Genomic DNA, 27,937 nt, shown 5'->3' with positions numbered 1-27,937 from the left:
CAAGTTGTCTAACCCAGCTAGTCCCATCTGCCTCTGCTTGACCCACATGACTCAAAACCTTTTCAATTCATGTACCTGTCTAAATGTCTTTTAAAATCTGTTAGCAACCACGTATTGGTCAATGAAACACTCCCTTAAAACGGTCTAGGTGGAAGAAGTTTAAATGCAAGTACATCATGGGCACAAACCTCTTCTCCATTGAAGAGATTTATATGAGCTGCTTCCTCAAGAAGACAGCCAACATCATAATGGACCTGCATCACCCTGGTCACAACCTCTTCTCACTGCTACCTTGGGGTAGAAGCCTGACATTCAACACCTCTAGGTTTAAGAACAGCTATCAGCTACGAGATCTTGAACTTCCCTGTACTGCAGTAACTCTAGCCATAAATGACTCCAGGTCTGTCTGCACTACTGAAACACCACTTTATTTTCTTTGCACTGACTGATTAACTATTTGTCTCTTTTGATATTTGTTATCACATTTTTTTTGTCTTGCATTGTAGTCATTTACATTTTTACTATTACAGTTGGTGTATCTCTCTCTCTCTCTCTACTTATCTGTGTGGCCGCTGCAGCAAGCAAGAATGTTGATGCATCTGTACATTGTACTTATGTTTCTTCTTCTCTGGCTTGGCTTCGCGGACGAAGATTTATGGAGGGGGTAAATGTCCACGTCAGCTGCAGGCTCGTTTGTGGCTGACAAGTCCGATGCGGGACATGACAATAAACTCACATTGAACATTGCTCCTTGCACATCCACAAAAGAATCTGGGTAACCAAGGTGAATCAATATTACAATTAGTCATGGTCACAGAGAGGTTAATGATTAATACTGACCTGAACTGACATGTGCCTGCAAGATATAATTTTCATATAATTTCAAGATGCAGTGCTGAGGGCTTCAGAGCCAGGGAAATACGTGTGAAATGTAGTCACTCTGCAAACAAAGGCAGGCTGCCACATGATAATGACCCAATTGGAGTTATTGCAACTGATGTGTGCTGGCAGATTAAGTATTGGTCAGGTCACAGGGGTATGGTCTTCAATAGGTGCAGGAGTGTCTTTCAAACTCTTCACACAGTCCATCCCATCTGAGAGTCCTCTGTCCAACCCTGCGACTCTCCCACATTCCTGCATCCACAGTCAGCTGAGAGTTTTATAGACCAGTCAGGACCTTATCTGGAAAAATTTACCCACCCATAGTATAGGGCTGCCACAATGTGTGTGAGACACTCCCTCAGTACCGTCCCTCCATTAGCCCTGCCCCTCCCACAGAGCGGCGCTCCCTCAGTCCTGCTCCCTCGCACCGTACTGATGCAGGCTTGCCGCCCTGCCCTCATTCATAAACTTTCTCTGGTCTTTCCCCCCCCCCCTCACCTGGTGGGGGCGGGGTCGTGACGTCACCAGGATTGGCTGGCAGGCTGCTAAAAGCGGGCGAATGGGCGCAGGATCGGACACATCTTGCCTGACTCTCGCTGCGTGGCCCCTGGACCAAGCAGCTGATGATGATCAGGTTACAAAGCGCGTTGCTGCTGCTGCTTGTCACAGGTAAACGGCTCCGACCTTCCCTGCGAGTTTGTAGCCTTCTTGTTTAACAGCGAGTGGGTCGGGCTGCCAGAGTCAGGAGGGAGCTCGGTGCCTTCACCGCTGTCTATCTCAGGAGTGGTGCTGCATCGGTCTCGCATTCCATGTTGGGTGATCGCTGCAGCCCGACGCTGCTAATCTTTGCCTGAACAATTAAGACTCTCCCTTCTTTAGGCTGGACGGTGGACGAGGGCGAGAGCAAAGTGAGGACCACCTCGAGCGTTCAGGTATCCAGCGTCACCCACGCTGACCCTCCACGTCTCGTCCCCGAGCTAGTGCTGGGGTCCTCGGAGGAGGAGGAGGAGGAGGAACATGAGCTTTCGGGATCGGAAGAGCTCGAGGATGGGATGGCAACACCTCAAGGTTCATGCGCTCTCAATAATATTACCTTTAGCCCAGAAATTGCAGACGGCCTGCGTCCTGTTTTAGATGAGTGAGGTCGGATCGAAACACTCAGCGCTTATTTAAGTTAACTCGCTCCCATCTTTCTGGAGCCAGGTAGCCTGACCAATCCACATCTGGGCAAGGATTAAGCGGGACACCTGGTTTCTTGCAAGGAGAGTTGTGCTGGCAAACTAACTGTGGCTCCTGAACCGGTCGTCCCCTGATACATTCCCTGGTCTAAGTGTCAAGTTAGTCTGGAGTTTCCACCTGGGGTAGAGTTTTGAAATTAATTTTTGGGATGTCCACAGGAAGTCTCCACACACAATCACACCTTTACCCTCTCTGGAACACGCCAGTACTGGATGTTCTGCCTCTAGACCTCAATTGGACTCTTCACCTGTTAAATCTTGAGAGTGAAAATGTGACTTCAAGCTCCTGAAAGGAGGCAGTGTCCTTCCTCACACTAAAACCTGGATGAAAGCCACAACGGACGGGGTTACGGATCTGGAGAGGGGAGGTGGGATTAGTCTCAAAGACCATTTCTTGGCTCTTCTGGAAGTGGCGTGAATGGGTTCATTCTATCCTGAGAAAGCCTATAATTCTAAGTAATCAAGAAAGAGTTTTTGGAAATAAATGATATGTCTAAAAAGATAGACACTTAATGAATCAGCTTATGTTCTTTTGCTATTTTCCTATATGTGTGTTTGATTTCCAAATGCATGGAGGGGGATTTTTGTGCTTTGAATTTATTGTTATACACCTTGTGCAATGCATATATGCACTGAAATTCTTGCTGTTACTGATCAGGTACTTGGTAAAAGAAAACAATTATTTAAAATAATTGAATTAAAATGATGCACTCAATACAAAATATAATAATAAATATTCATTTTTCCAGTGCCAAATATTCAGTGCAAAATAAGTGACTATACAATCGTGCAGACAGACCTGTTGTAATGGTGGAGCAGTTCTTAATTAGTGTAACAAGGGAAGGTTCAAGAGTCTGAGAGTTGTTGGAAAGAAGCTGTTCTACTGTTGTTCGAACTGGCAGTGATTATACAGACTAATTTTGCAATAACATCTGTTAACTTTTGCTTGCAGTTCAAGCTGTTGTGAAACCCCAAAGTAAAAGTCAAAAGAAAAAGGGCTCAAAAAATCAAAAGAGAAGGAAAAGCACAAGTGGAAAAAAGAGGCGAGATCCCTGCAAAACCACTTACAAGGATTACTGCATCCACGGCAAATGCCAGTATCTGAAAGAACTGGGTAAACCCTCTTGCGTGTAAGTAAAACCCTATGCTAAGATACCCTCTAAATAATGGGTTTATGTTTCCATGTGAAGGTAGCCTGAGTACTTTTAATTGCAGGAAGCACATGTATAGAATAAAATAAAGGAAATCAAGTTCTGTGGTTTGCTGGTAGTGACCTTGGTTTATTTTGGCTCCTGCTCTGGAATTTCCTTCATGCCACTGATTGCTCAGCCTTTTCCCAGGGTAGATACTTCTAGAACCAGAGGGTGTATGTTCAAGGTGAGAGATCCAAGAGGGACCTGTGGACAACCTTTTCACTCAGAGGGTAGTCCACAATAATAGTGAACTGAGTGGGTACAATTTTGACATTCAAAGGTCGTTTGAACAGACATGGAGATTGGAAGAATTTGGACCAAATGCAATCAAATGGGGCTTGCCCAGAATACCAACTGGGCCAGCATGAAAATGTTGGGCCAAAGGGCCTGCTCCATGCTCCATATCTCTATGACACTACCTCCTGCACCAAACTTTGGTCCTCAACATGTCTGGCTTGAGATCAGATTTGTTTTGTTAGGTTGTTGCTGTAAAGTTGTTGCTGTGATTGAAGATGGTCTATCTTGTCACTTTAGGTAATATTAATGCTGAGAAACCCATTGAACCCCTCACACTTTACTGCCATGTGGTTAGTTGATGACTCGTGTATGTTTTAATTCCACCCATCTCCCTTCACCCCAAAGACATCCAAGTCAATTTGGCTAGTGCTAGTCGATTGACTTGACTTCAATTGGACTGCAGAGGCTGACTTTGCTCACTCTGACCCCAGGAAGAGAATTATGGCACCCCAATAAAAATAAAAATGCACTGGCACTATCAATGCATTTTTATTTTTATTGGGGTGCCATAATTCTCTTCCTGGGGTCAGAGTGAGCATAATTTGCAAAGAGCTCCTCACCCCTCCCCCACACATTGTTCCCTGCTTGCGGGCACCTGTGGTAGGTAATGGGTAGAATTGAAATCTACAGAGATCACTGTACAAAGGAAAAAAAATTGTTCAATACTGGGAGGCTTGGAAGCACTAAGAACATTTACAACAAAATGTTCACTACTCTGCAAGCAATGAGAAGCTGGAGGAGCTCAGCATCCATGGGGAGAAATGGTCAATCAATGTTGGGGGTTCAGACACTTTATTGAAACTTGTTTGGATCTGCTGCACAGGAACCTTCTCTCACATACCTCCACCTCAACCCAAAGAGGACATTTATTACCTGCCATTTGTTGACCTTAAATACTGTTAATATGATCAATCCACCTCCCTGTTGGAGTGATCAGTGCTTTGTATACATTACCCAGTTTTACACATTTCGGTTTGTTTTCTTTACATCTATGTTATTGAAGTCATTTCCAGGTTTCACCTCCACAATTCTTCATCCTAAATGATAGATGAGATCTTTTCCTGATAACTTTAACCTCTCAAAATTCTGACAAGTGAATGTGTGCCTTTGTAATGTGGAGGCTTGAAATCTGTCAGTCCTCTGGACTTGTAAATGTTGTCCTCCCAGAACGCTTGGGTAGTTATTTTCTATTTTCAGCCCTGCTGAGTGTATTCTTGTTTGTCTTTCTCCTGTGCAGATGTCTTCCTGGATATCAGAATGAACGGTGTGGGATCCAAGCACTACACACTGGAACCAACAAGGAACAATTTGATAGCCTCTCAGTGACACTGATTGCTGTAGGGGTTACCCTGCTCGTCTTTGCTCTGACTGCTGTGACAGTTGCTCTGACATTGTAGTAAGTATAATCTGAAGAAATTTTATTGAGCACTGAATGTGTGCACCAAAGTCTCTTGTATTTCAACACGGGTGTCCGATGCTTACACCATACAGCTTTGTGTGAACATAGTTTGTTGTTAAATAGCATGCAGAGCGAAGTGGTTCCATTGCCAGCATATCAGCATATATTCTGCAACCCCAGTCCCAGCACATCTGGTCATGTGATCATGGTTATGATCATTTGGAGTGGGGGGGGGAGAGCAGTTCATTGACTCACAGGAAGCGGTTGTTGCCCTCTGGAAGGGCAGTGCCCAGCCTGGGAAAGCCAGAGACAAGGCTGGAACATACACAGCCATGTTCAGCCAAAAGTGCCAAGTGGGTATTTCCCCCCACTGAGATCCCACCGGCACCGAAACAAGTCTCCAGGTCAGTCCTTTCACTTTGCATGAGAGAATAGAGTACAGGCCTGACAACATTCCAGCTGTCCTCCTGGACACTGTGCCACCGGACAAACACACCCAGTCCCAGTCCCAACACTTGCAGCTGCCCCACAATGGGCAACGTTGTCCAGTGTGGACAAATCCAACCTGGCTAATCACTGTCCAATCTGTCAACTCTCAATCGTCAGGAGAGTTGTGCCATCCATTGCTTACCCATCAATAACCTGTCCACGTACTGTAGGAGCAGAACTAGGCCATTCGATCCATCAAGTCTGCTCTGCCATTCAAATCATGGCTCATGTATACTTGCTTTCCTTGCATTCTCTTTCCTTCTTCCTATAACCTTTGACCCTTCCCTCATCGAGAAACCTGTCAACTTCTGCTTTAAATCTATCCAGTGGCCTCCACAGCCATCTGTGACAATTAAGTCGACTGTTTCACCTCCATCTGCCTGTCACCAGTGCCAGTTTGGGTTTTGCTAGGACCATTCACCTCTGACCTCATCCAGCCTGGGTCAAAACATTGACCAAATAGCTGAATCTCAGAGGTGGCAGTGGGTTCCCCTGACATCAAGACAACCTTTGACCCAGTGTGGCTTCAATGAACCCCAGTGAAACTGAAGCCTTTGGTATCACAGAGAGAATACCAATGATCAGGTCTCAAGAAAGTTTCCGTTGTTAAGGCTGGAGGTCAATCATCAGAAGTATGAAACCTCACTGCAGGGGTTCCTCTGATCAGTGATCTGGGCTCAACCCTCTTCAGCTGCTTCACCAGTGACCAACCTTCCTTCACCATGTCAAAACTGATGATTCAATCTGCAAGTTTTCATCAAATGAAGCAGCCCATCCCTGCATCATTTAGGCATGGTGGTAAGTGGAAAAAGTGCCAGGTAATGGTGTCTTGTCAGCAGAGAACCTAGCCACCTATTTTTTGCAACAATGTCCCAGAGATCAATGATAATAAGCCACATCAATGACCATGGCTGTGAGAAAAAAGATATAGGGGCCACAAGACTCATACCATCAGACTCCTAAACAACAGATTCAATCAGAGACTCATTTAAGAACTCTTATTTACCACATTATTACTAAATATTTTACTCTTCATTGCACAGTCAGTTTGTCTACATTTCTTTCCTTATTTACATTTCTCTCTTTTGTATATGCATCCTTTCTTGAATACAGCTGTGTGCACTACTGAGAAATAAAAATTCTACTTAGCCTTCAGGAAAAAGAATCTCAGGGTTGTATGTGATGTCATGTATGTACTCTGGCAATACATCTGAAATATCTGGAAATGAATGACAGGATAGGTCCTAGTCAGCATGTTTTTTATTTAAAGAGTAGATCATGTTTGACTAACCTATTAGAGTTTTTTTTTAAGAAATCTCAGGTAGGATAAACAAAGGGGAGGCTGTGGATGTTGTATACTTGGATTTTCAAAGGGCTTTCGATAAGGTGCTGCATGTTCGGCTGATAAATAAAATGAAGGCCCATGGAACTACAGGGACGCTATTAGATTGGATAGAAAATTGGCTGATGGGTAGAAAGCAAAGGGTTGAAATTAAGGGATCCCATTCAGGATGCCAGTATTTGGCATTTGGCAGCTGCCTGTACTGGGCCTACTTCAGTATTTTGGAACATGCTGAATCACATCCCTTGGGTGTGCAAAAAGGGAAGAACTTCAATACTTCACTTGGGTAACACCAGAAATGTTCTCGGACCAGAATGTTGCACAGAAAGGCAGTGGGGTTTCAGAAGGTGACCCCTCACTGCAGGCATCTTCTTTCTCAGCTACGGGTACCACACAGAAAGGACCTCCTTCTGTCCCTCTCCATCTCTCCTGTGTGCTCAGCTAGCTGAATTGTTTTGTTTTTGTTACCATTGCTAGAACCATGCCTTTCTGTTGCAGCATGAGAAAGAAAATGAGAATTGAAAATGAAACTGAGAATGAAGACAAACTGAAACTGCGAGCAGAGAATGGAATTGTGGTTTAAAAATGTAAGTTGACTTTCTTCTAGCATGGTCATTCATGCAGAGATAGAGGGCCAGAAGATGTAGGAACAGAATTAGGCCATTCAGCAAATAGTTTTCCCCACCATTCGAGTCATGGCTGTTTTTTCCTCTCAACCCCATTCTCCTCCCTTCTCCCCATAACCCTTGACACCCTTACTAACCAAGAACTTCTCCAACCTCTGCTTTAAATCAGCCCAATGTCAGTTGGCTGATCACCCTATGCGCGAAACTGAACAGCAGATAAGTGAATTGCATTTGTCAGTCTCTGAGGTTGAGTGTCAAATGATCATGACCAATGGTTCTTCTGTACAAGGTCAAAGACAAGCATTCGGACTATATTTCCCCCCTCCCCCACTCCAAAGGAAATCAAGTTTTAGAGATAAGTCAGTTTGTCAGGTTTCCTTAGAAAGAAGGCTGTTCCTCACCAGAATTGTACTCTGCCTCCAGTTTAAGCTGGGGAGATGGCAGACCCCTTCTTTTTATACTTGGCTTAATACTCCAGAATCACAAAGGGGCCTCCTAGACTGGGCTGACAAAAAGTTGGGAAAAATCCTTGATAATGGTGTACATTAAAAATGTTTTGCTTATAAATTTCCTTGAAATTAATCTCTGAGAATATTTTGCTTGCTGCATCATACTGTTGGAGATGAGGGGAATAAGTTATCCAAGGTCCATCCAATTGAGTCACTTAACCTTCTGCCTCTGTGGTTAGCCATGGAGCACTGCCAGTGCCCAGCACCGGTGATTGAGGGGGGCAACACTCTGAAATGCTATCTGTGGACAACCAATGGCAGGAGTTGAGGGGTGGGACCCTGGGGCCAGGACTGAGGATGGTGGGATCAAATTTCCAGGAAAATAGGTCACCAGAGTTGGCACTGAGCAGCAGGGCACTGTTTAATTGACATGCTGATCCAACAATCTGGTTAATTTGTGCATGAGGCGCTGCCACAAGAAGGCAGCCAGCATCATAAAGGACCCCATCACAACCGCTGCTCACTGCTACCTTCGAGCAGAAGGTGCAGGCACCTAAAGACGAGTACCTCCAGGTTCAAGAACAGTTTCTTTCCAACATTATCAGGCTCTTGAACCTCCCCTTGTTGCTCTAATTGGGGACTGCTCTGACACCACCAAAGCACTGTCTTCAAAACTGCAAGTCACTTTTTTTTCACACTGGCATTACTGTGAATATTTATTATCCATTTATCTTGTGTGTTTATTGTCTCTTTTTAATTTGATTCAATTAGTTTACTGTTATAGTATTTTTTTACAATTTACAAGTATTTATTCAGCTGCAGCAAGTAAGAATTTCAGTGCATATGACAATAACTCATCACCAAGTTCACACCTCTAATTAAGGAAAAAGTTCTGAAGATATTTAAAAACAAACTTCCTTCTCAGTCTCTTGACTGGATTTCTTTGGAGAAATGTATGGATCCATTCCTTATTTTTGTCCTTTTTTTGGAATAATAACCAAGGATTGTAAGAATACAGGGAGATGTGTACAATGCCTGCCTGATGCAAGGCCGAAAACCTTGTGATCAGAGCCCAACCTAACGGGTATAATTGACGTCCTATTAGATGTTCAATGGAAAAGCTAGAACTTGGATATAACCAACTCGTAAACCTGGTCGAGCTGCTGCCTCGCAATTTCAGTGACCCAGGTTCCATCTCTCCTTGAGCGCTGACTGCCTGGAGTTAATGTGTTCTCTCCTTGACTTGTGGGGTTCCTTTGGATGCTCCAGATTTCTTCCACATCCCAACATTGTCAGTTGTTCATTAGCAGATGTACGTTGCCCCAGTGTATAGGTAGGTGGTAGAATATGTGGGAAGTTGATTTTGAGAGAATTGCAAGTGAGATTAATGGAAACTGGGTGGTTGTTGTAGACTCAGTAAAACCAAAGGAACTGCTCCCATGCTGAATAGCTCTAAGATTCTAAATCTATTAATGTGTTTGACATAGAATGTTTCTCATTGTTTGTTGAATTGCTTCACACTGCTCTGAATTTGTTTCTACAGGAAGATCTACATTGGCCATCTGGAAACCTGAAGACCAGTGTATCAAACTTCTGCCCACCTCTTCCTTGTGTTTCTTCTGTTTTTTAGTAATTTTAAACTTGAACCAAAATTAACTGTAACCTGAGCAAAATAGTGCCCACAATGTAGTTATTTAAAAAAAAAAGTTCCTTAGATTATTGGTGGACAGCAGTTGTCACTGAGCTAAAGGAGGAGACAAAGATCTTTGGCATTTCACAATGTATCAGATGGCATGGGAAAGTTTGGAGAGAACTTGATCCTGAAAGACAAGGATGTGACTGAACCTGGAGCTTCTAGGGGCAGAGGGATGGCAAGATGGGTGGATTCTATCTTGCCAGTCAAGTTGGTGAGCTTTGGATGAAAGGCAGTGGGGGGGATCAGACAGGTCTGGGTTTGGATGGGCTTATGTTTATGAAGAGCAGAGGGAGAGGGGACTAACCAAGAGGACTCATTGCCTGAAGGCAACAGCATGGTGGAAAGAGCTTGCTGCAAAAGTTGCCAGAGCAAAGCAACGCAGGGAGCAATCCCATATATCACAGCGAGGAGAAAAAGGCTATTCAGACCAGCATGTCCATCTGAATCCCTTCTTCACTTGGTTTGCAGCACTCCATAGAGCTAGAGACCAGGAAGACTGGTTATTTGGTGCACTGGAACTGGTTAATTGGCTCACTGTGTCTGGAATCAGCACTGGAACTGGCACCTACACTGGGACTGGTTACTTAGCTTGCTGTGCCTGGCACTGGAACCAGAACTGGTACCAGTAGAGGAGCTGGCACCAGTTATTTGGTTCACTGTGCCTGGCACTGGAACTAGCACTGGTTATTTGGCTTGCTTTGCCTGGCGCAAAACACTCCCAGTAAAACTGTTTGTGACTCGTGCTCGGGAAGTAAGCATTTGCAATGTGTGTCTATTTTGCATGAAGTGCTTGATGGAGTGTGGCTCTCACACAGAGCTGGGAAAAGGGACATTCAGCAGAGATCACTCAGTTGGGATCATAGTCAAAATGAAGGAATCTCCTTCAGCAACCTCTGCCCCAGCATGCAATCAGTGGTGAACATTCTGACCCTTCCATCCCCATAAGTTGATTTAATCGGCTCAGAGCCTAAACACCTTACTGACCGCAGGCCCCTGAACAGTCCATTCTTCCAGCTCTGTTTGGTGTGCACAATGTGTCAAAGATTCCTTAATATATTTGTATTTATTTGTTATTTAAATTATTTAAATGTATTTTTTACATGAATAGATGTTTGTGGAAAGTATTCAATAATAAAAAAAATAAGTTGAAGGAAACTTGGCTCTAGTGTTAATGGACGTGCTTAAACTTTAAAGCTCATCATTCAAAGAATTGAACTGAACAGTACACTTTACTCTTTGAGTTAAGCAGGGAGTCTGCAGGTGCTGTGATTGTAGTTTAATACACAAAAGTGCTGGATATACTCGGCAGATTCCACAATGTCCATCGGAAGCCAAGATATGACATTCTTTGAGCTGATGGGATTCATTCTATTTAAAGAACTTTTTTTTTTCCAAATGGAAACAATTCTTATCTTGCAAATACCTTAGTGAAACCAAACCTTCTGGGGACTTTTCTAAAAAATGTTGTAATGCTTAAGCCCGTTCTACAGGATGAGGCTTGTCCAGCAAATGTTTACTGAGATTCTTATGAGTTGTTTATTTGTCTAAAGTTCAAGTGAACGTAGAAATCTACTGCACAGTAGTGTGCTGACCAGATAACCTTCTCTACCATCTGCCTAAAATTTTCCTACTCCATAACCCTCCTTCTCAGTTCATCTATCTAATAGTCTCTTAAAAAATTCTATTGTATCTGCCTCTACCACCATTGCTGGCAGTGCATTCCATGCACCCATAACTCTCTGTGTGGGAGTGGGGGTGGGGGGGGGGGGGACTTGTCTCTTATATCCCCTCTGTACTTACTCCCAAGCACCTTAAAACTATACCATCCTTGCGTTAGCCATTTCAACCCTGGGGAAAAAGCTTCTGGCCGTCCACATGATTAATGCCTCTCATCATCTTATACACCTCTTTCAGGTCATCCCTCATCCTCTGTGGCTCCAAGGAGAAAAGGCCAAGTTCACTCAACTCCTCATAAAGCATGTTCTCCAATCCAGGCAACATCCTTGTAAATCTCCACTGCCCCCTCTCTACATCATCCACATCTTTTCGATGATGTAGTGACCGGAACTGAATACCATATTCCAAGTGGGGTCTAACTAAGATCTTATAAAACTGAAACATTACCTTCTGTTTCTTGAACTCAATCCCACACTTAACAACACTTTTCAACCTGCACAGCAGCCATACGTGCACTATAGACACAGGCCCCAAGATTTCCTTGCTATTACTAAAACCAACTTAATACACTTTAATTGGGATTCTGACAACAATAATTTAGAAGTAACACTTTCAAAATTTCCTAACAAAAGTAATTCAGAATTTAAAGGAAAATTCACTCCCGTTATCCATTTAAAAATTTACTAACAGAAACCCAAAAAGAATTGACCTTTGAACAAGACCATGTAGAATGAAGAAAAGTTCCAATTTCTATTCCACACCTAAATCATAGATCTGATAAATCCAATCTCTGTCTACTCAATTTCGGAGGAGTAATATACAATTATTGTAAAAAATTATCATGAAGTAATCGATATTGTACATAAATAGTATTTGTGATAACCTCTTTACACAAATTTTGCCAGACTTTTATCATGTCCAAATCCTGTTCCCATCTTTCTTTTGAATTAAACAAACCTGCTTTAGATATCTGTTTGTGAAATTACAAACCCCAAAATCTATCAGTTTGTTCACACTTCTCAGAGTCCTTCCATTAACATTGTATTCTGCCTTCAGATTTGACTGAATGAAATTAACCATTTCACACATGTCTGTATGTGTGTTATGCCTGGTTGTGTGTCTGCAGATTTTGCTCTGAGGACTGAGGTTTTGTTGGGATGTGCTTGTACAATCAGATGACAATAAACTTGACCTTTCCACTTAGCCCAGCTCTGCATCCGATCAATGTCCCTCTGTAACTGCTGGCAATCCTCAAGACTATCCACAACATCACCAACTTTGTTATCATTCACAAACTTACTAAACCACTTCCTCATCCAGGCAATTTATAAAAATCACAAAGAGGGAAGTGTCCCAGAACAGATCCCTGTGGAACATCACTGGTCATTGACCACCATGCAAAATATGAACCTTCTAAATCACTTTGCCTTCTGTGGACAATCCAATTCTGTATGTGCAAAGCAAGGCCTCCTTGGATTCCATCCCTCCTTATTTTCTGAATGAGCTTGCATGGGGAATCATATCAAATGCCTTACTGAAACCTATATACCCTATGTCCATCGAGCTATCTTCAATTTTCTTTGTTACATCCTCAAATAATTAAATTAGATTGGTGAGATATTACCTTATCCTGATAAAGTCATTCTGACTATCCATCATCTTCTCCAACAGCTTTCCTACCATTGAAATAAGACTTGCTGGTCTATAATTTCCTGAGTTATCTCTATTCCACATCTTGAACAGGGGAACAACGTTTGCAAACCTCCATTTCTCTGGTACTTCTCCTGTCTCCAGTGATGATGCAAAGATCATTACCAATGGCTCGGCAATCTCCTCCCTCACTTCCCCCAGTAGCCTTGGGTTCATCTTGTCAGCCTCTGATGACTTGTCCAACTTAATGCTTTTCAAGAGCTCCAACTCATCCTCTTTTAAAATGTCAATATATTCAAGAATTTCAGTCCGCTTCAAGTCATCCTCACAGTGGCCAAGGTCTTTTTCTCTGGTGAATACTGAAGCAAAGAATTCATTAAGGACCTTTGCTACCTCCTCCAATTCCAATATCACCTCTGGTGGGTCTTACCCTCTTGCGACTCATCATGTTGTTCTTCACATATTTGTAGAATTCTTTGTGGTTCTCCTCAGTCTTGATGGCCAAGGCCTTCTCATGGCCTATTGTAATTCTCCAGAGTTCTATCAGCTATTATCTAATAAAATCGCTCATCACCTTTTCTTCTTAAGTAGATTTTCTACATCCCTTCTACACCATAGATTTTCACCTTAACATCTTATTATACTTGTGCCGAGCACCATACAAATGTTCCCTGAACATTTGTCACATTTTTGTCATATATTTCCCCAGATACATCTTCTTACCTCATAATCCTCTATTTTTCTTTTATCTATGTGCCCGTCTAAGACTCTCTTAAATCCCTCTAATATTTCAGCCTCCATCACTACCCCAGGCAAGGCATTTCAGTCACCCACAACTCTCTATGTAAAAAACTTACCCTTCTTCCCTTCACTTTGTTCAGATGTCCTCTGATGTTTGCTACTCCCACCCTGGGAAAAGACACTGTCTAGATTATCTATGCCTCTCAGAATCTTGTAGCACTCTATTAAGTCACCCCTCACCCTTCTATACTCCAAAGGGAAAAGCCTCGCCTCATAAGTTCCAATCCAGGAAGCATCCTGGTAAATATCCTCTGCACCCTCTCCATAGCGTCCACATCCTTCCTATAATGAGGTATCCAGAACTGAACACAGTACTCCAAGTGTGGTCTTACCGGAGATTTGTAGAGTTGCAACATGACCTCTCGACTCTCAAACTCAATCCCCCAACTATTGAAGCCTGGCATCCTATAGGCCTTCTTAACTATCCTATCAATCTACATGGCAACCTTGACAGAACTATGGATTTGACCCCAAGGACCCTCATCTTCCACACTGCTTCTGTCCATTAACCCTGTACTCAGCCTTCAGGTTTGACCTTCCTAAATGCATCACCTCACAGTTATCCATATTTACTCAATCTGCCACTTCTCTGCCCAACTCTGCATCCTGTCTATATCATTTTTTAACCTACAGCAACCTTCAACAGTCTACACAACTCCTTCAACCTTCACATCACCTGCAAACTTACTGACCCATCCTTCCACTTCTTCACCTCAGTCAGTGGTTTTCAACCTTTTTCTTTTCACTAACATGCCACTTTAAGTAATCCCTATGTCATCGGTGCTCTGTGATTAGTAAGGGATTGCTTAAGGTGATATGTGAGTGGGAAGGAAAAATTGAGAATCACTGCTCTAGACCCAATTGTTAATGAAATATTTTGCTTGAGAAAAATTGTCAACGGTCCATTTACCTTTGGAGTTATGAAACCGTGCACATAACAAGTCAATTAGGTACGATTAAAATTGTGATTTTCAAACTTTTTCTTTCCACCCACATACCAGCTTAAAAAACTCCCTTACCAATCACAGAGCACCGATGGTATGTGAGTGGAAAGAAAAAGGTTGAGAACCACTGATCGAGGATATTTATAAAAATCATAAAGAACAGATCCTTGTGGAGCTCCACTAATGAATGACCTCCACGCAGAATATGTTCCATCCACTTCTACAGGTACGTGATCCTTTATCCGGACATCTAAAATCCAGAAAGCTCCAAAATCTGGTAAGTGGGGAGAAAGGCGGCTGGGTGGCCGGTGCTTAGGGGAGGCAGCTGGGCAACCGGCACTCAGGGGAGGCGGCCAGGTGGCTGAGGGGCTGGCGCTCGGGGGAGGCAGCCAGGCGGCTGAGGGACCGGTGGTTTGGGGAGACAGCCAGGCAACTGGAAGGGGGTGGGGGTGGATATGGCAACACAATTCAGGTGGGCTTTCTGAAATCTGGAAAAATCCAAAATTCGGAACACACTGTCCACCGAGGGTTCCGGATAAAAGATCGTGCACCTGTACTTTCTGCTTTCTACAGGCAAGCCAATTCTGAATTCACACAGCCAAGCTTCCATGGATTCTGCGCCTCATGACTTTCTGAATTAGTCTCTCATTGGGGACCTTTTCAAATGCCTTACTAAAATCCATATACACTATAATCTAGTGGATGAAGGCCCTACCTTCATCAATTTCTTTTCTGACTTACCAAAAACTCAGTTAGGCTCATGAGACATGATCTTCCACTCACAAGTCCATGCTGACTATCCCTGAGAAGACAATACTTCTTCAAATGCTCATAAATACCATCTTTAAGAATCTTCTCCAATAGTTTGGACACCACTCACATACAACTGAATGGTTTATAATTCTCAAGATTTTCCCTATTATCTTTTTTAAAAAAGGGACCACATTTGCCATTTTCCAATCCTCCAGCACCTCTCCTGTGGACAAGGAGAATGTAAAGATCATCACCAACATCCCAACTATCTCTTTCCTTCCTTCCCACAGCAGCATGGAGTATATCTTGTCTGACCCCGGGGACTTTATCAATCAATGATTTTAAGAAGATCCAGGACTACTTCTTTCCTAATATCAACATGATCCAGCACACATGATTGTTCTATTTTGACCTCACCTTGATCAAGATCCTCCTCAACTTCCTCCACCTCCAGGCCCATGCTGCCTCCATTTGTCCTTAAATGGCCCCATAGTTATTCTTGTCGTCCTTCTGTTCTTAATGTATGCATAGTATGGTTTGGGCTTCTCCTTAATCCTACTTGCCAAGGCCTTTTCATGCCCCCTTTCAGTTCTCCTAAGTCTTTTCTTAAGCTCATTCCCGATTACCATATAATTCTTATGAGCTCTTCCTGCTACCTAAATCTAATGGATGCCTTGTTAGGTAAAAACAACATGAGCTGGGAATGAAGAAGGAGTCACCCAGTGCTGGGCCATAACAAGATGCAGTTGTGACCTTGTACTCTCAAGATAAGAGTGGTAATGACAAATTGATGTGCAGCAAGCTAGCAGAGAAGGATAGCAACAGTTTATTCATTGGACAATGTAATGGTATGATAATTTACTAAGTACGTATCCTGAGGTATAAAAAAACACCACTTGCTGATAACGGCAGAATGCGCCTTCTCCAACTAACACTGTTAGTTGCAAGTGTTACAATCCGGTAATAAAGAACAAAGAACCTTGATTTCGACTCAGTCTGGTGTCTGACTCACTTATTCATGAACAAAGCAGACCTAACAGCCTCCTTCTTCATTTTAACTTGCTGTCACACCTGTTTCGTCAACCACGGTTCCCAGTGAGACAAACCTATCCTGAACCCAGCACAAATGAAATCTAAACTTCCTCCACATTAATTCTGTGCTTTCTCCCTTGAACATCTGTTTCCAATTTACTCTCCCTGGTTCCTGCCTCATCCCATTGTAGTTGGCCCTTCCCCAATTAAACACTTTCCCATTCTGTCTGCCTCTATCCTTGTCCATAGCTATGCTAAAGCTCAGGGAGTTGTGGTCAATATCACCAAAATGGTCCCCCTTATTGAGAGAGGGTAGGGTGGTAGATGTGGTCTATATGGATTTTGGTAAGGGATTTCACAAGATCCCCCATGAGAGACTTGTTCAGAAAGTTATGAGGCATGAGATCCATGTGCTGTGTGGATAAAAAAAATTGCTTGCTTATAGAAAGCAGAGAATAGTAGTGGAAGCAAAGTATTTGGCCTGGTGATCAGTGACTAGTGGAATTCTGCAAGGATCTGTTCTGGGACCCCTGCTCTTTGTGATCTTTATAAATGACCTTGATGAGGAAGAAGAAGGATGGGTCAGTAAGTTTGTGGATGATTCAAAGGTTGGAGGAGTTGTGGATGGAGCTGAAGGTTTCATAGGTTACAAAATGATATGGACAGGATGCAGAGTTGGGAGGAAAAGTAGCAGATGGAGTAGAATCCGGATAAGTGTGAGGTGAAGCATTTTGGAAGGAAAAACCAGAAGGCTGAGTATAGGGTTAACGGTTGATTAATTAGGAATGTGGCTACTCAGAGGGACCTTGGGATCCAAATCCATGCATCCCTCAAGATTGCCACATGGGTAATAGGATAGTTAAGAAGGTGTAAGGGATGTTGGGCTTCATTAATAGGGGATTGAGTTCAAGAGTCGAGAGGTCATGATGCAACTCTACAAATCTCTGGTGACACCACACTTGGAGAATTGTGTCCAGTTCTGGTCACCTCATTATAGGAAGGATGTGGAAGGTATGGAGAGGGTAGGGAGGAGATTTACCTGGATTTTGCTTGGATTGGGAAATAAGTCTTAACAAGATTAGCAGAACTGGTACTTTTCTTTTTGGAGCTTAGAAGGATGAGAGGAGACTTAATAGAGGTCTACAAGATTATAAGAGGCATAGATAGGGTGGACAGCCAGCTCCTGTTTCCCAGGGCAGGATCAGCAAACAGCAGAGGACATATGTTCAAAGGGAAGGGAAGGAAGTTTAGGGGAGACATCAGGGGTAAGTCTTTTACACAGAGAGTTGTGGGTGCCTGCCATGTCATGTGAGGGAAAATGGAGGAGGCTGAAATATTAGGGGCATTTAAGAGTCTCTTAGTCAAACACATGGAGGGAAGAAAAATAGAGGGTTATGGGGTAGGGAGGGTTAGTATTTTTTAAGGAATATATGGGCGGCACAACATTGAGGGGCGAAGGGCCTGTACTATGCTGTAGTGTTCTGTGTTCTAATTCCAAATATTTATTTGCATTTATTTTAAATAAAATATGTATTTATATACTGTACGTGATTAGTATGTGCTGCGTATTGTGTTTGTATGTGCATGCACCGGGTCTGGAGAAATGCTGTTTCATCTGGTTGTATATGTGCAGTCAGATGAAAATAAACTTGAACTTGAACTTGAACTTGACTTGATGAAAGAAAAAAAATGAAAGGTATGATGTGAAAGATGGTCTTTGTAATTTGGCAAATGATATTGAAATATTTGACAGTGAAGAAACAATGGCTAACATTTAAGGAATTAGCATATAGTTTATGGTTAGGTGCATTCATATGAAACACATAAACCTAACAGGAAAAGCAGTATAAAGATAAGCTGGAGGCGGTTGAGGGTGGGTGGGGGCGAACTAGCAGGTCAAGGAGCATCTATGGAGACTCACAGTCATCGACTGCCCTTCTCTGTCCACTGGTGCTGCCTGACCCCACCAACCATTCCTCTTTTCCAAATCGAGCCCTCGCTGTTTCCTGCTGTTTTGAGACCAGCATATACTGTATTTTGCTGTTTCTTCCTCCTTCTACTGGTGGGATAACCTTCCTTAACAGGATATTGATCAACTTAGGATGAGTATGGAAGAGAATGGATTGCATGGTGGGATAGAGAGTACATGGCTCCAGAGACCACAGTCGAATCCTGACCTCCAGTTGCCTGTGTTGAGTCTGTGTGTTCCTCCCGTGAGCATGTGGGTTTCCCCTGGGGGCTGTGGTTTTCCAAGGACATCCAAGAGTCTGGGAGGTGAATTGATTACTGTAAGTTGCCCTTGGTGGTAAAGTCAGTAGACTGGAATGTGGGGGATTGGCATGGGTGAGGGTGGGCTTCGTGTAAATAGGTGATTACTGCTGGGTGCAGATGGTGGCCCTTTCCTGAGATGTATCTTTCTATGGAAGGCAGAGAAAGGGGTGAGAGGGCATTGCTGTGGAGAAGATAACAAGGCAGAGATAACGAGTTTATTGTTAAACGCATTGTACACAGAGATTCTTACTTGCTGCAGCCAAGCAGGTGCATTAAAAAAATGAAACAAATAAACCAGCTACAATCATTTGGAGTGAATCAAACACAAGAAGGTGGAGGAAATCATCATGTATCGTGACAACCATAGGAGGTAAAGATATATTTCGGGCTTGATACCTTCGACAAGGTATGAACAAATAGCAGGCAGACATCTGAATAAAAAGGCTGGGGGAGGAGCATAGGCCAACAGGCAAAACTATAATGATAAACTTAATTGAATTATAAAGACACAATAAATACAAAAAAACAGATAGACAATAAATATTCACAGTTATCCAAGTGAAAACAATTGGCAGCAATAGTGCAGACAGTCCTTTTTAATGTAAAAAATTCAAGGGTCTGAGACCTGTTGGAAAGAAACTGTTCTTAAACCTAGAGGTGCTGGTTTTTAGACTTCTGTAACTTCTCCCCAAAGGTAGCAGTGAGAAGAGGTTAGAAGGTGGTCCTTTATGATGTTGGCTGCCTTATTGAAGCAGTTCATCACATTGATGTCTGCATTGGATTTGAGGTCAGAGCCTGTGATGCACCTGTTGCCTTCTGTGTTCCCAGGCAGTTGAATTCCCAAACCAGGCTGTGATGCAACCAGTCAGTATGCTTTTCACAGTGTTAAAAGGCCTGTGTTTATGAACCCTGTGCAGTGTGTGAGTCGTAATCATAAGTATCATTGTTTACTGTTCAGAATTAATTGAATTACACTGTGGTGATGCATATGTTTGCAACAGCAAACTGGCCCCGCTTTTCAAGCACAGTTGGTGGGGCAGTCGTGGCAAGGATGGTGTCGTGGGACTGTCTCTTCCGATCCAGACCAAAAGGTCCTGTATGTGCTTGTGTGATCAGGACGCAAGCACCAGGAAGTTAGGGGTGGGACCTAGGAAGGGCTTAAAGCCTCCAGCGCGGAATTCAAACTAAAATAGTTGTGATACCCGAGCTCACAGCCTGTTGTCTCAGTCTCTTTGCTGCGCTTGCTTATAACCCACTACATTGGTGACCCCAACGAGTCTCCACGTCCTGAAGACTCAACACAATGGAACAAGCAGCTGTAGCTGCCAACTTTCTGGATTAACAGGCCCCGCACTTGGTTTAGCCAAATGGAGGCCCTGTTCTAGATCAAACAAATAACCTCCGATTCAATGAGATACCTCTACGTCGTCAGCTTGCTTGACCAGGAAGCCACCTTGTGAGTTGATGACCTTATTCAGGCACTGCTAAAGGAAAGTAAATACATGGCTCTGAAAAACCTCCTCATTAGCCCGTACAGCCTCTCATGAAGCGAGTGAGCAGCCAAGCTCCTGCACTTGAATGACCTAGGCGATAGGACCCCCTCTGCCTTCATGGATGAGATGCTCACACTGGTGGAAGGGCACAAGCCCTGCTTCATGTTCGAGCAGGCGTTTCTTGAGTAGATGCTCGAAGACATTAGATTCCTGATGGCTGTGGATTTCAGTAATCCGTGCAAGGTTGCAGCACGAGCGGAGGTTTTCTACTGTTGCAAGCGCAAAGTCAAACGTGTCATGTGGCCATCACTGAGGACAACACCCAAATTCAGTCCACCACGTGAGCAGGCTTCATCTCGACAGAAAACACCAATGTTGGGGGGCAGCCACAAGCAGGTGCCGCCAACCATGTTAGTTCTTGGGAAATGACAGGGCTAGCCACTGTTAGTGGCTGGCCAACTGAATAGCCTTCTCCATGTCTGGGTCAGTATCTCAGGCTGCAGATTCCTCATGGACATGGGGGCAAAGATAAGTGTCATACCCCTTACAGTGCTCAAGACGTGCACGAGACCCACAGCCCTTCCCTGCATTGCTGACAATAACACTACCAACTAAACCTTTGGAAAATGGCTGATTCTTGTACATTTCGGTGACACCACATTCCAATAGTTCTTCACCCTCGCTTCAGTGGTCAATCCTCTGCTAGGTGTGGATTTCCTCCTGGCATACTACCTACTCGTTGACCTCCAGGGTAGCTGACTAGTCCATGCTGAGACTTTCCACATGGTACCCCTCGGCAAGTCCAACGAGCCTTCCACCCATCTCGCTTCTGTGGAAACCCAACACAGCCAGTACAGCCATGCCGAAGCATGGCGTCTAACACTATATTGGCACTACTGGCCCACCATTGAATTCACGTGCCCACCGCCTGGCCCCAGACAAACTCAACCTCTCCAAGGAAGAGTTCAGGTGCATGGAGGAGCTCAGTACCGTCTGCCATTCCGCTAGCCCGTGGGCCTCACCCTACCACTTGGTTCCTAAGTCCCATGGCAGCTGGAGGCTGGACACTGGACCACTACCCAATCCCCCATATCCAGGATTTCACAGTAAACTTCCATGGTGCAAAGCTTTTCTCCAAAGTCGATCTAATCTAGGAATACCACCAGATCCTCATGCACCTGGATGACGTCCAAAAGATAGCTATTATGACCCGTCCGACCTGTTTAAGTTCTTACACATGCCGTTTGGTTTATAAAATGTGGCAAAGACATTTCAGCGCCTCATGGACGCAGTTGGAAGAGAATTGCCTTTCCCCTTCATCTCTCTTCATCTACCTCGATGACAGCCTGGTAGCCAGCAGCTTGCATGAGGAGCACATGACACCCCTTTACCAGCTTTTCATTCGCTTCGCACAGTTCAGCCTCACCGTTAACCCAGAGAAGTGCAAGTTTGACCTCACAGAAATAGACTTTCTGGGCCACAGCATTACCCCAGCCGGCACCACCCCTTCACCAGACAAAGTGAAGGTCATACAATGCTTCACCAGACCAACGATACTGAAGGGCCTGCAGGAGTTCGTGGGCTCGGTGAATTTCTACAACAGGGTCATCCCTGCGGCAGCCAAGATTATGCTCCCTCCCTTCACATTAATGTCAGGCTCGTCGAAGGAGCTTGAATGGATCGATGAGGCTCATACTGCTTTTGGGCAGACCAAAGAGGCCCTGGCCCACACAATGATGCCATTATACCTGCAAATGGATGTAGTGATGGCCCTTACTTCTTCTTCTTCTTTGGCTTGGCTTCGCGGACGAAGATTTATGGAGGGGCACACATTAAACATAGCAGTTGGCACCATCCTGGAACAGTTCGTTGATGACTCCTGGAGACCCCTTGCCTTTTTCAGTCAACACCTATGGCCACCTGAACTAAAGTAAAGCACATTTGACAGGGAACTACTCGCCCTCTACCTGCCGTCCACCACTTCCGTTACTTCCTGCAAAGACGTTCACTGTCTACACCAACCACAAGCTGCTTACTTTTGCTTTCTCAAAGTCCTCCGACCTGTGGTCTGCCCAACAACAGAGACACTTATTGTACGTCTCTGAATTCACCACTGCTATCTAACATCTATCAGGAAAGCACAATGTGGTCGCTGAGGCACCTTCTAGGCCAGCAGTCAAAGCTATGTTGCCGGGCATCGACTACCATGATCTGGCTCAGGCACAACAGAACGACCCTGAGACGCTCAGCTTTAGAACTGCAATCATGGGCTTTCAGCTCCAAGACCTCCCACTCGATGCCGATGGCACTACGCTCCTCTGCAACTTTTTCATTGGCCAACCTCAACCTCTCATCCCCGCCCAACGGAGGAGAACAGTCTTCAACATAATCCACAGTGTTGCACCCCTCAATCCACTCAACATTGCGACTGGTGTCCGCAAGGTTTGTTTGGCACGGCCTGCGTAAACAAGTCACGGAGTAGTTGAAAAGCTGCACAGACTGCCAGACGTCCAAGGTCCAGCAGCACACCAGGCACCAATTCCAGCAGTTCAATGCCCCAACCTGAATGTTCCAACATGTCAATCTTGACATAGTTGGACCCCTGCCTGTCTCTGGGGGTCCCACTATCTACTTGCTGGCTGGAGGCCATTCCTACCCTGGACTTCTTCATGGTGTCAAGGGCTTTCCTTGCCACCTGGGTCTCCAGCTTTGGGGTTCTGACAGACATTACAACTGACTGGGGGGGGGCACAATTCACTTCCCCCCTGTAAACACAACTCTCCAGATGCCTGGGCACCGAGCTGCACTGTACCACAGCTTACCACCCTCCAACCAATGGGGTGGTTGAGCATTTCCACCGTCATCTCAAATCGGCATTGATGGCATGCTCAATAAGCCCATCTGGGTGAATGGACTGCCCTGGGTTTTCCTGGGCATTCGCACAGTGCCCCAAGGACAACCTAAGGGCCTCCTCAGCTGAACTTGTCTATGGAGAGACCATAGCAGTGCCTGGTCAATTCTCTCCAGCAACCAAGCAAGACGCCAACACTGCCGTCATCCTTGAGAAGCTGCATGTCAAACTGGGTTCCATTGCACCACCCCAACAACCACCCCATCACGGTCATCCTCCCTGCAAATACCCCCCCACCCCCGGGGACTTGTCTTCCTGTGAGTATGTGTTCATGCACAGGGGCACACACAGGACTCCCTTTCAGCAACCTTATGAAGGCCCATACAGGGTGCTAGACTGTAACGCTTCACCCTTGACATTGGGGGCAAGGAAGAGTCATTCATGCTGGACTGTTTAAAACCAGTTCATGTGGACTTGTCCCAGCCATTCCAGGTTCCCCAACCAGTGTGTAGGGGTCGGCCACCAAAACACCACACTTCACCCTCAATGCATAACGAGACCATCGATGCCGGTTTTGGGATGGGGGGGTTACAGGGTTGTTGTGTGGCCATGCACATAGTTGGAACGGCAAACTGGCCCCACTTTTCACATGTGGTCGGTGGGGCAACCGTGGCAATGATGGCACCATGGGAACGTCTCTTATGGTCCAGACCAGAAGGTTGCATACGCGCTTGTGTCATCAGGATGCAAGCATCAGGACATTAGGGACAGGACTGATGATTGGCTTAAAGGCTGCAGCGCAGAATTCAAATTAAAGCATTTGTGATACTCAAGCTCACAGCCTGTTGATTCAGTCTCTTCAATGCATTCGCTCACAACTCGCAACAACATGGCAATTCTGACTGTGAATCCAGACCTTGGGGTTGTATACTGGGGGCCGTGAATTATTGGTCACTTGCCAAGCACTAACATCGGAATGCAATTGCTTTGGATCATTAACCACACAAGTTGTGAAAATGATGTTTAAGGATCATAATTTGCCTGCTTACAGCTTCATAAAATTCAAGCTACAAATAGGAAATAGCACCTGGATTAATGGGGCCATTCTCGTCTAAGCCAAGTGTTAAAAATAGTCCTTTAATTTGATCTTGTTTATTCTTAGCATTTGTGGCTTCAAGCTCTTGCATTAACCCTTTCCTTGATCAATGGATTTCTCAGACTCTTCTGCTTACTGGTCCACTGGCCAATAAGTTGACCAGGGCCTCAATTCAAAGTCTTCGTTCCTGCATTTCCTCCCTTGCTGGTCACCCAGATCTCCAGCTGACCATCCAGACCTCTAGCTGACCACCCAGATCTCCATCTGACCACCTACATCTCCAGCTGACCATCCACATCTCCAGGTGGTCCTCTTGGCGCCTAGACCTGTGAAGACAGGGAATGCTCCACCTATGCCCACACCACCTCCCTCACCATCATTCGGGGCCCCAAACACTCCTTCCAAGTGAAACAACATTTCACTTGTGAATCTGCAGGGGGTCATCTACTGCATCCGGTGTTCCCGTTGGGGTCTCCTCAACATCAGAGAAACTGAGTGCAGACTGGGAGATCATTTTGTTGAGCACCTCAGCTCTGTCCACCACAATAGCATGGTTCTTCCAGTGCTCATCCATTTGAATTCCACATTCCATTCCCTTGCTGATATTTCTGTCCAAGGTCTCATGCACTTCCAGACTGAGATCACCTGCAAATTGGAGGAACAACACCTCATTTTCTGCCTGGGCACCCTCCAACCAGATGGCATTAACATTGACCTCCACTTTCTGTAAAACCACCCTCTTCCCCTGTAACCCACCTCACCAGCTCTGCTTTTCTCTCTCTCTCTCTCTCTTCATTTTTCCCTCTGTCTCCTTTCACTGAGCCAAAATCAATTCTCAGTTCTTCTCTTATCATATCCAATAAACCCTTCGGTTAGTCTGGACTCCTCCTTCTGCCAGTTTCAGTCTTTATTCTGATGCCTTCCTGTTCTTTGCTTATACTTTGATGAAGGGCTCAGGCTCGAAATGTTGGTAATATATCTACATGTCCAATTGATCATGCGAGACCGATTGAGCTTGTCCAGCATTTCTGTGTGTTTTTACTGTAATTATTAAATCCAATGAAACAGTGTCACCCCGCCTGCCCCCCTCCCCCCCCCCCCCCCCACCCACTGAGGAAGACTGCATTGAACAATGGTGGAAGACTAGTGTCAGAGCAAGAAAATCCCTTCATGAGAGTGGAAGGTAGGGCCTCTCAGTAAGACACAGGAGGACTTACATTTACATAGTGCTTGGCATTTCCATGCAAAGAGGCACTCTAATCTTGTTTCATTTTATCCAGGCGTATTTCCATCATGTTTATTGAGGGTGGGGTTTAAGAGAAACCGCACTGGTGGGTCTGAGTCACATGATAATGATAATGGGTTTATTGTCATATACATTGTACAACATATATATATATTGAAATTCTTACATGCGACAGCCAAACAGACATTTTGTAAAAAATAAACAACAATAAAAAAAATTGTATTTAAAAAGAAACAATAAATACAAAATATATATAAATAATAAATCATTATTTTTATTTATAATAACAATGAGATTTCCATGCATGCTCACCACTGCACACATAAGCACAACACACATACTCAGCTCACACTCATGAACATACATGAACCTGTTCAACTACATGAACATATATAGCTCACACTCACAATTGCACTCTCAGTCACACTGAAACACCAGCAGGCTCACTTGAAACTCACACGCAGACAGAATAAGTGACCCTGCACATCACTGTCATGCATACACATGTAATGATTAATGTTAAAAAATAAACACATTTTTAACCACAAATGACCTTGTCAAGCTCGTGCAATAAGATAATCAGGAGCCACTAAGTGCTTGATGTGCTTTAATTGCACTTCCTCTCTTTAGAACAGTTATATTAAACCAATCTACACAATCCCTCTCTCCCTGAAGTAGCTCAGAGATGACCTCAGGAACAGGGACAGCCTGAGGAACAAAGACACGAAGCTGAGGGGAGTATTGGGCTGTAACTAGCACCCCAGGCTAGGACAGAAATCACCTTGTTGGAAGAGGCTAGGAGAAGGGGGCTGGAACATTCACCACCCATAAGACCTTATGACTTAGGAACAGAATTAGGTCACTTTACCCATGGACAGTAACACCCCATTTTGGCCCACGAATCAATGCCACCCAATGTACACCCAATTAACCTACACCCCGGTACGTTTCAAACAGTGAGAGGAAACTGGAGCCCCTGGGGAAAACCCACACAGACATGGGGAGAACGTACAAACTCTTTACAGACAGCACAGGATTCAAATCCCAGTCCCAATCACCGCCAATGGTGCCGCCCCTAATGTGTTTTTGTTCTCAGTCTTATTCTCCTCCTTTCTCTCCATAAGCTTTGACACCCTTGATAATCAAGAACTGATCACTTCCATTTTAAATCTACCCAATGACTTGGCCTCCACAGCCGTCTGTGGCAATGAATTCCACAGATTCATCACCTTCTGGATGAAGAAACCTCATCTCTGTTCTAAAGGGACATCCCCTTTTGTTCTCTCTGGTCCTAGACTCTCCCACTACTGGAGACATTTTCCTCACACCCATTCTATCAAGCCATTTAGTATTTGGTAGTTTCCCCCCTCGTCCCTCTAAGCCCCAGCAATCTCATCTCAATCTCCAGCTGCTTCAATGGTCAGACACCTCTGTTCCTCAGCTTGTGTTTCAGGGAGCCCAGGGTTGAGTTACAATGCTAGTCTCAGTCCCAGCAGAAAGTAACAGAAAGTGACAGAGAGGGGGCTTTCAGGATCTGCATACTCAGTCTGGCCCACATCCTCCCATCTGTGTAGTGAAGATCACTGGCAAAGATGCATACATCAGGACTACAGTTTGCATTTAACACCATCATCCCCTCAAAGCTGATTAAACTCCAAGACCTGGGAGTTAACACCCCACTGTGTGATTGGATCCTGGATTTCCTCACCTCCAGATCACAACCAGTGAAGATTGGTAAGAATTTCTCCTCCACAATCTCCATCAGTACCGGAGTACCATAGGGCTGTGTTCTTAGCCCCCTGCTCTACTCGCTATACACCTATGGCTGTGTAGCTCAGTACAACAATAACACCATCTATAAATGTGCTGATGATGTCACAGTAGTGGGTTACATAAAGGTTCAGGATGAGTCAGCGACCAGGAGGGAGATTGAAAATTGGCTGAATGGTGCACCTTGCACTCAATGTCACCAAACCTCAGGAGCTGATTATTGACCTCAGGAAGGGAAAGCCTGAGGTATACAATCCAGTAATGATTGGGGGATCAGAGGTGGAGAGGGTGAGCAAATTTAAGTTCTTGGGAGTCACTATCTTGGAGGACGTTCCCTGGATCCAACACACCAATGGCATCATGAAGAAAGCATGTCAGTGCCTCTACTTCCTCAGGAGTTTGCAGAGGTTTGGTATGACAACAGGCACCCTGGAAAATCTCTACAGAGGTGTGGAGGAATGCGTGTTGAGTGGCTGCACCGTAGTCTAGTATGGGGACACCAATACCCCTAAGTGGAAAGCCCTCCAAAAGGTTGTGGACACAGGCCTGGACATCACAGGCAAAACCTTCCCCCACTATTAAGTACATCTACAAGCAACATTGTCGTCGGAGGGCAGCAGCAATCATCGAAGACGAAAACCAACACCACCCAGCACATGCTCTGTTCTCGCTGCTACCATCAGGAAAGAGGTATAGGTGCCACAAGACTCACACCCCAGGTTTAAGAATAGTTGCTACCCCT

The 27,937-nt window shown here is 44.6% G+C and overlaps 1 protein-coding gene across 1 annotated transcript; it reads left to right on the top strand.

Annotated features, from left to right (window-relative positions):
• The first annotated feature begins 1,316 nt into the window (after positions 1 to 1,316).
• Positions 1,317 to 10,758, top strand: LOC138757754 (proheparin-binding EGF-like growth factor). The gene is made up of 6 exons (XM_069925553.1): positions 1,317 to 1,551; positions 1,762 to 1,950; positions 3,073 to 3,250; positions 4,848 to 5,006; positions 7,339 to 7,427; positions 9,459 to 10,758. The coding sequence occupies exons 1-5, from the start codon at positions 1,506 to 1,508 to the stop codon at positions 7,421 to 7,423; spliced, it is 657 nt and encodes a 218-aa protein (XP_069781654.1). The 5' UTR covers positions 1,317 to 1,505; the 3' UTR covers positions 7,424 to 7,427; positions 9,459 to 10,758.
• The last annotated feature ends 17,179 nt before the right edge of the window (positions 10,759 to 27,937 follow it).

The sequence above is a fragment of the Narcine bancroftii genome, chromosome 3 (assembly GCF_036971445.1).
Source record: "Narcine bancroftii isolate sNarBan1 chromosome 3, sNarBan1.hap1, whole genome shotgun sequence".
Lineage (NCBI taxonomy): Eukaryota > Metazoa > Chordata > Chondrichthyes > Torpediniformes > Narcinidae > Narcine > Narcine bancroftii.
The sequence above is the reverse complement of the archived record's forward strand: the minus strand, read 5'-3'. Positions and strand labels throughout refer to the sequence as shown.